The sequence below is a fragment of the Fundulus heteroclitus genome, chromosome 9, assembly GCF_011125445.2.
Source record: "Fundulus heteroclitus isolate FHET01 chromosome 9, MU-UCD_Fhet_4.1, whole genome shotgun sequence".
NCBI classification, from domain to species: domain Eukaryota; kingdom Metazoa; phylum Chordata; class Actinopteri; order Cyprinodontiformes; family Fundulidae; genus Fundulus; species Fundulus heteroclitus.
This window is the reverse complement of record NC_046369.1, coordinates 6497444-6505180: the sequence shown is the minus strand read 5'-3', so window position 1 is coordinate 6505180 and position 7737 is coordinate 6497444. Positions and strand designations below refer to the sequence as shown.

General features: G+C 43.9%; 1 protein-coding gene across 4 annotated transcripts in view; it reads right to left on the bottom strand.

The window, feature by feature from the left end:
* Window positions 1-369: 369 nt before the first annotated feature.
* The window catches only part of raver2 (ribonucleoprotein, PTB-binding 2), a 122145-nt gene continuing 114777 nt past the window's right edge, over window positions 370-7737 (bottom strand). For all 4 annotated transcript variants that reach the window (XM_021324317.2, XM_021324318.2, XM_012878007.3 and 1 more), the window contains 5 exons: window positions 7539-7720; window positions 6847-6957; window positions 5611-5712; window positions 4249-4467; window positions 370-1952 (listed from right to left, as the gene is read on the bottom strand). In XM_021324317.2, the coding sequence (XP_021179992.2) occupies window positions 1812-1952; window positions 4249-4467; window positions 5611-5712; window positions 6847-6957; window positions 7539-7720 (755 nt within the window). In that variant the 3' untranslated portion in view covers window positions 370-1811. The remainder of the gene's footprint in view (window positions 1953-4248; window positions 4468-5610; window positions 5713-6846; window positions 6958-7538; window positions 7721-7737) is intronic.

The window sequence follows — 7737 nt, the reverse complement described above, 5'->3', positions numbered from 1 at the left end:
CTGGGGCGATGGCATGGAGGTCACTGCAAAACGTGGTCAAAAAATCCATTATAACTCTGCAAAAAGCTTAATTACAAAAAAAACGGTTTGATCACTCTGATGCCAATTACCATTGATTATTCAGAAGGCTATAAATAACTTTAGACATGCAACTCTCCTGTTTTTTTTCCAAACATTGCACCTCTTGTACATCGTTTTATTTACTGACGCCTGAGTCAATCCATTCAGAAATAAACTTCTTTGTTTAACTAAAATAATTACATTTAAATCACCCAGAATTATGACCTAACCCCCCCCTAAAAAAAAAACCCAACAACAGTTCAAAAGAATAAATAAAAGGCCTAAATAGACGTAACATTGAAGCTGATGAGCAGATCTGAGCCGTATTTTTATTGTGCAAATCCAATCAAACGTCTAAATGTCTGAGCTAAACGTCTCTCAATGGAAAGGCTGAATTATTTTTCTACAAATCAAACAAATATATTGTTGGAGGGTGGTGTGGATTGCTCCTGGGGACCTTTTATTACTTTTAATCATTCATATTTAACTGTTCCCCAGCAGCACCATCAGCCATGTTGTTGTTTTTTTTTTTTTTAATAACCTAGCGACGATTCTACGTCCGAATCGTTTCTCGGTAAACAGTCTCAACGCTTTATGAAAGTGGCAGCTGAATATGGATTTAAAGCTCCGGTTACAGTTTCCACAAAACTTTCAGAAAGAAAAGTTTTACACCAAAAAAAAAAAAAAAAAAAACAGCAGAAGGAGGAAAACTGTGCCCAAGTATTTGGCTTAAACAATACAAAACAAAGCAGAGAACTACGTTAAAGTCTCATCAGGACTTATTGTTAATACAATACTCAAACTGCCTCAGAATATTATATTACAAATATATAAGAGTATATTGTAGATCGACAAAACGCTGAATATCTTTTTTTTTTGTTGTACACCACACTCAAAAATGAGCATCAAAACGCCCTTTATTATTATATGTTATTGTCTGTTACGCATGGCTTCATATATTCTATACTACACTGCAATATTTACACAGCAGTTAATTTAGTTATTCCCTCCATCTTCATCTGAAAAGCCCAACTATTGAGGGACTCCTTCTAATTCACCAAAATTTAAGGGCTTTGATTGGTTTAGACCCTTTTTTTTTTCCTGATATGATCCCAAAACCTGGGATAGAAATGGCTGACACTTCCTACAGAGAACAGCAAAGCAACACAGAAACACACACACACCCACCCCCAGGTAGGTTTAGAGAGGATCCTGGGTAATAAAAGGCAGTGAAGCTAGAACAAACAGAGGCCAGTCTGACCGACCAATCAAATCTGAGAGTGTGTTTCCTAAAAAAATAAAATAAAAAATCAGACACGGAAAGGACCGACAGGGAGAGGGCAGTTTCAGCATCCAGACAGGTCAGCTGCCTGCAAATACAAAAGCAGTTTCTACACACAGATATAATATACTATAGTTTAGATTATGTCTAAAAAAAAAAAAAAAAAGATGTTCAGGATAATATTAGTTAGGAACAGTGACATAGAAACAAACATTCAAGATAAATAGTTAAGGCTTGAACAAGACGAAAGCAATACTCTGAAGGAGTGTACTAAAGTTTCAAAATCAAAGAGCACTATGGCTTGTTTTCGCTCCAGCCGTCTGCAGCCCTGAATCGACCCAACGCCGCGCGCCTGCTGCAGGGATGCAAAATGGCAGCCACAGAAAAAGGCCACTAGAGGGAGCCGTGACATCCGGCTGGCTGCGTCTCCCCCCCTGAAGCTGTGGGCTTTAAGGTCATTTGGTTCGTTCTAGAGCCTCTTCCTCTTGAAGTAGTCGGCGTACTGCCCCCCCAGGCCCTGGGAGTGCTGCCCGATATACGCACCCTCCGATGGCGGCGCCTCCTGTACCGCTAGCTGAGGGTAGTCCCTCTTAATGCCCCGGGTCTGGTTCTAAAGAGAGAAACGACAAACGGGAAAGGAGGTTAAAAAAAAACGTTAAACCGACATATTTCTGAGCTTTTCCTGCTCATCTTATGCCGATAAAAACCACCAAGAAATGTATTTTCGGGAGAGGCGAATTGCAAACCACGTGACGTGACAGACGGAAAGCTGCAGCAGCCAATCCAGTCTCTCCTTTAATCTGAATATCATTTAAAATGGTGATGGTGTGACATATTGTGTTTCTCAAACTTCTCTAATCAGTCACTTAGAATGACCCTGAATGCTAAAAGATGCGGTTAGTTTGGTTTAATAAATTCTTCATTGATTCTCAAACAGCGACAGCTCCGTCCCGCTGTCCAGCGCAGGTAAGATGCTGACTACGCATGAGTCCTTAAAACAACGCGGCGTACAGAGCTGAACACAAAGTGGGAAACAGAAAGTAGCTTCTTGCTCTGTTTGTTTTGAGTGTTCAGGACAGGCAGATTTAGCGGGCCTTAGCTGCAGCGTGATGTTCCCACAGAGCCAGTCTGCACAAACAAACGTAAATCTCACTAAAGGCGAGACCCGGCAAGGAAGTCTGGAGCTGTTTGGTTTATAACGTCAGTTTTTCTTTCCCTCAGCCTCCTCTGGCTCTTTTTTTTTCCCTCCGACAGGCTTTTACAGCCTGCACCGTCACCCTGAAGGATTGGGTCGGTACAGAGAGCGGATGGCTAGATGTTTAATTTGGGGTTCCCACATATGTTTCTACAGATGTTCTTTGACTCACCTTTCCAGAGTTCCCATTTCTTTACAAAAGATTTTCAATATTCATTATAAAACTTAAGTGTGGTTCTATGCCAGAGACATTTCCACTGAGTGCAGACGTAAATATCCTGGAAATGCTAGAAACTAGAAGGGAAGGAAGAACAGATATCAGAATAGAACGAAGGTAATAAGGAAGGACACAACGTAAGGAGGGAGGGGAGGAGGAAAGGTGGGGGTAGGACATAAGGGAGGACAAAAAGAAGGAACAATCCACACAATGAGGTGAGGAAAGTAGGAAGGAAGGAGCAATGATAGGAAGGAAAGCGACACAAGACGGCTACAATGGAAAGAGGAACGAATAAGAAGGAAACAAGGAAGGAGAACGCAGGGAGGAATAAAACAAGGGAGGAAGGAAGCATATGAGAAAGTAAAGGATGAAAAGGCAGGATGAAAAAAGGAAGGACACAAGGACAGAATTAAGAGATAAAGTTTGAAATAGTTAATATTTTCTTCCGCCTTATTTTCTTTTATTATTTATCTAGTGGTGGAATCAAAATCAAAAACAGACTGTGTAGGTGCCACTTCGATTGGTTCAATAAAAACTGGGGAGTTCTTTTTTTTTTTTAACAAACTGTATTCAGATGAACTACTGTACAAAATATACAACTGGTTGCTCTCATATGTCAAAGTTGATTTTCCCCAAATTCAGATGAACAGAACATTAGACTCATTTGTTCGGCTTTCATCGTTTGTTTCCATTAATGGAAAACATCTGATCTGTAACGCATTATTACATTTACCCAGAAAATAAAACCCTCAGCAACACACTGTACAACAGTTTATGTTGAATATATCCAGACAAATAGAGAAAAGTCAATCTAATGGTTTTAAACAATGTTAAAACTGAAGGTATGCAGGAACATTTTCATAGAGGGTTCTGATTCACCCTACAATTATTGCAACAGAAAACATTTTATGTTGGATTAAAGTATTTACACTACAATAAAGCTCATATTCAAGTATCATTTCAGCTTAAAATACTCAATACAGTCATTCAATAAATTGTGTTCCAGTGACGCTCATTTTGCTGATTAAAAGTTATAAAAAACGCATGTTTGTAATTAATCTGTATAACGTGTTTCACAGATAACTGAACTTTTCAATTAAATTCTAATATCTTAAATATGACAGTACAATGAGCTGCTGTTGGCTTTAACTGTAAAGCAACTTTTTTCATTTTCATGTCGTTATAAATCAAAGTCTTCTGAGTGCTTTGAATTCTCAGGAGACTTTAAGATATTTGGATTTTTAGGATCATTTAACCTTAGATTTATAATGCTGCTGAAAATGACTGTTAAAGACACACACAGAACACATTGGTCTAAAAAACACGCAGTAAAAAAAAAATAACATCACAAATTGTGTGTGAAATTCTGTGGGACTGTTTTGCAAAAACCAAACACTAAGATTTAGTTTTCTAACCTGACGATGTCATCCCCCCCCCTCTGAGCTCAGCCATGACAGGACTCATGGCCAACAGCACGACTCTCTCTCTACTCACGTAGTAGTACGTGTTCCAGTCGGTGGCGGCGGTGTGCGCGTGCGTGACGGAGCTGGGCGTGGCCGTGGGTGGGTGTGGCGCTCCGAGGAAGCCGGGCATTAAAGGCAGAGCGCTGTAAGCTGGGAGCACGGCGGCGGCGGGCAGGACTGCAGCGGGAGGCGCTGGGCCGTTAGCGACTGCGTGCAGAGGGACTCCCAGAGGCTTACACACCTCTACCTCCTGTAGAAGACACGCAGAAAGCACAGAAAACAACAATCAGTCAACAAGCTGCAAGGCACAACAAATATTTAACCAATACGCAACCCGTTAAATGTTAAAGATGGGTTCCTTTAAAGTCTGCGTATCATTTTTAATCCGCTTCAGAATTTATTTAACTTTTCTGCCCTCTAGTGGAAGTTATACTCTGCTTATTTTATTCACTTATTTATGACCAAGATTGGAACATTCTTGCAAAATCTAATAAAAATATTATCAATATTATCACAACTTCAGGTGCAGAACAGCGCACAGAAAAAAATGCATGGATGAATTTGTACAGACTCTTCTGCGACATTAAAAAACTCTGCGAGCAAAGTTTTCTAACAAAAATCTAATGATCATGAATCTGGACTGAACAGCTATTTACACATAAGGTAGATATGTTTGTATGGGTGCAGAGTGACGCTTTTCTCCAGTTTCTACTGCTGTTCTAAAAGATGATAAGAGTCTTACGGGGAGGACTCCCAATCTAAACGATAATGCAAATAAAGTTTTCATGCAAATGTCAGAAGACAAATCTGAGGCGGGCCACAAAGTTTACTGTGGAGCGCGGCAATGTTTCAAAGCTCCGCAACAAACGTAAGGGTGATAGAAACCTGAGACATTTACCGTGACATGTAAAGCCAGAAAACAGTCCATATTATTAGGTAGAGATACTACCTAGATTTCATTTAAACGGTTTTATACGGTTTACCCTTGGAATGCCTTCAGATGCAAATGTTTCCCTAAGTTTAATATCGCAGAAAAGGTTTTGGCACATTGATAATACTAAAAAGATCCACAGGTATGGAGACGTTTTAGGCCATTCTTAGCTCCATACGGAAATGAACATCATCTATAAAACAGTTGTTTATGACCATATCCTTCTGAGGGAGTTAAACAGGGGGAGACCACCAGACCTGCAGGAACAAACTCACATCGGTGGCTTGCATCGAGCTTCGGATAACATTTACTTACCCGTGTTCCCTATATTGACTCATTTGTGCCAAAACATACTTCCATACTCTTGCTACTATGAAACGGAGCGTGCTGATAACGCCACGTTTGGCATAAACAGAGAAAATATCAGGTGCTGGTTACAACTTGGCCAGGCTGTGCGGGTACCTTGCTGGCGAAGGCCTGGTTGGTTGTTGCAGGTTGGGAGTAGTACTGGGTGACGGCCTGCATGTAGGTGGTGTAATCCCCGTAGGTGGAGGCGGCAGGGACCTGGAACACAAGCAGCTTACACAGTGACCCATGTTCCCATCACTCCACATGTCTGTCCTGATTTATGAACAAAAACTCTTTTTTTCCTTTTCCAGGTTATGGAGGAATTCATACCCTCAAATGTTCTCGCATTCTATAATGTTGCAACCACAAACTGGAGTATATGGTACTGCATAATTCTGCACAATGGTAAATTAAAATCTATAAAAAGCATGACATGCATTTGTACTGAGCCCCCTCTTACTCTGATACCCAGGGATAAAGTCCACTGCCTCCAACTGCCTTCAGACGTCACTTATAAGAGTCCACCCGTGTGGAGTTTAACCTCAGATTAAAGGCCTTAGAGAACATTAGAGAACAGAGGAACACAGCAGACAGGTCAGGGAGGAAGGTGTGGAGCTGCTTAAATGTTAGGGTGCACAGCGATATCTCCGTGCTTTGAGAACTGTGCGAGCCACCTAGAACCGGAACGACGTGGAACGATCACAGGTGCTCTCCACACGTCTGTCATAGGCAGCCATAGGTAGCTGTGCATACAGCAGGCCATGCAAAAACAGCCGCGCGTGTGTGGAAGAAGGTGCTCCGGTGAGACGAGAGCCAAATAGTCCCAATTAAAAATGTTTTGGCTTACATGCAAGACTCTGCCACAGAAGACCTGCGCCGTATCTGACCCTGCACTCATCGTCCCCAGCATGAAGCATGGCGGCAGTAACCATCATGCTCTGGGGAGGATTTCCATCACTAGGGACAGGCAGGTTGAGCAGAGTTAGTGGGTGGAGTGACAAAAGGCCCCAGTCCTGGAGGAAAACCTTTTAAGAGGCCGTCAAAGACTTGAAATTGGGGTGGAGGTTCACGTCCCAGCAGGACAGCCGCCCTGAACGGCCCGCTGCTGAGCAATATTAGTTACTACAGTCACACCAGCACTTTTGTTTTTACTGTAAATCAACAAAGCAAAGGTCCTGTGGCAAGTGGGTGCTCCTATTAAAACCCCAAAAAAGTGCAACATGAATGACCTGCATCTAGTTTTCAGAGATATCCGGACAAACTTTGGAGGTTTTCCCAACCGCATTGGAATCCGTTCTGAATAACGAACGTTCTCAGGCTGAACTTGCTCTGTGAGGCTCTGCGTCTTACCTGGGCGTGCTCCTTGCTGTAGTCCGCAGCCGAGCCGTCCTGAGGCGCGGCGGCGCCGTAGCTGTGGGCTTGCGCCGCCTGGTAGTGTTGGTACCACTGGTGCATGGCCTCCTAAGGCAAACAGAGCAGCACGCATCAGCAGAACAGTGACGGAGAGACGCGCTCCGCGGTTCTCTCCCCGTTTTTCCACGCCTCCTTCCTCACGCTCCCTTCTTTGTCACTCACTAACCGTGGACCCCAAACCCGGTACGCTCCCTGTTCACTCCTTTGTCTCGTCTTCCCAGACAAATTGAGCACATCGTTTTATCGGCTGTCTAATGATGACTCGTTTGTTTGGATGAGTAGATGGTAATTAACATTTAAAAAGGGGGGGGGGGGTTTCTCCTCATTGCTAAATATCAAGTATGTCATTTGCTGCTGGAGGAGGCACGGCAGAAAGGGAGGCGTAGCGGCGAGGGGGGAACAGACAAACAGCCTGTAGGAGGGCTTCATGACTTGTTTTGAGAGGAGGGCTGAGGAACGAGAGGAGCAGGGGGACAGATGGAGACGCACGCCGCTCTCTGCCAAATCCACTCTCGTTCTGCCCGTCTCCTCATCCAAACAGCCATTTCTCCCGGCCTCCCCGTCACCGTGCCGCGCCGTGCCGTCGCTCTGACGTCCGTTTATCGGCGTGTCGGGGTTTTTGCAGGTACCTGTGTGTACGCCTGGTTGTACTGGGTGAAGTCGGAGGAGGCGTCAGAGGCGTACGGGGCGGGGGTTGTAGCCGCCGCGCTGTGGGAGAACGAGGCGGAGCCCTGGGAGACCATGGGGGCGGCCGGGTTAGCGTACACCCCGGGGCCCGGCTGTCCTCCCTGAGGCTTGTTGGCCACGGAGTCTGAAGGGAGACAAGCA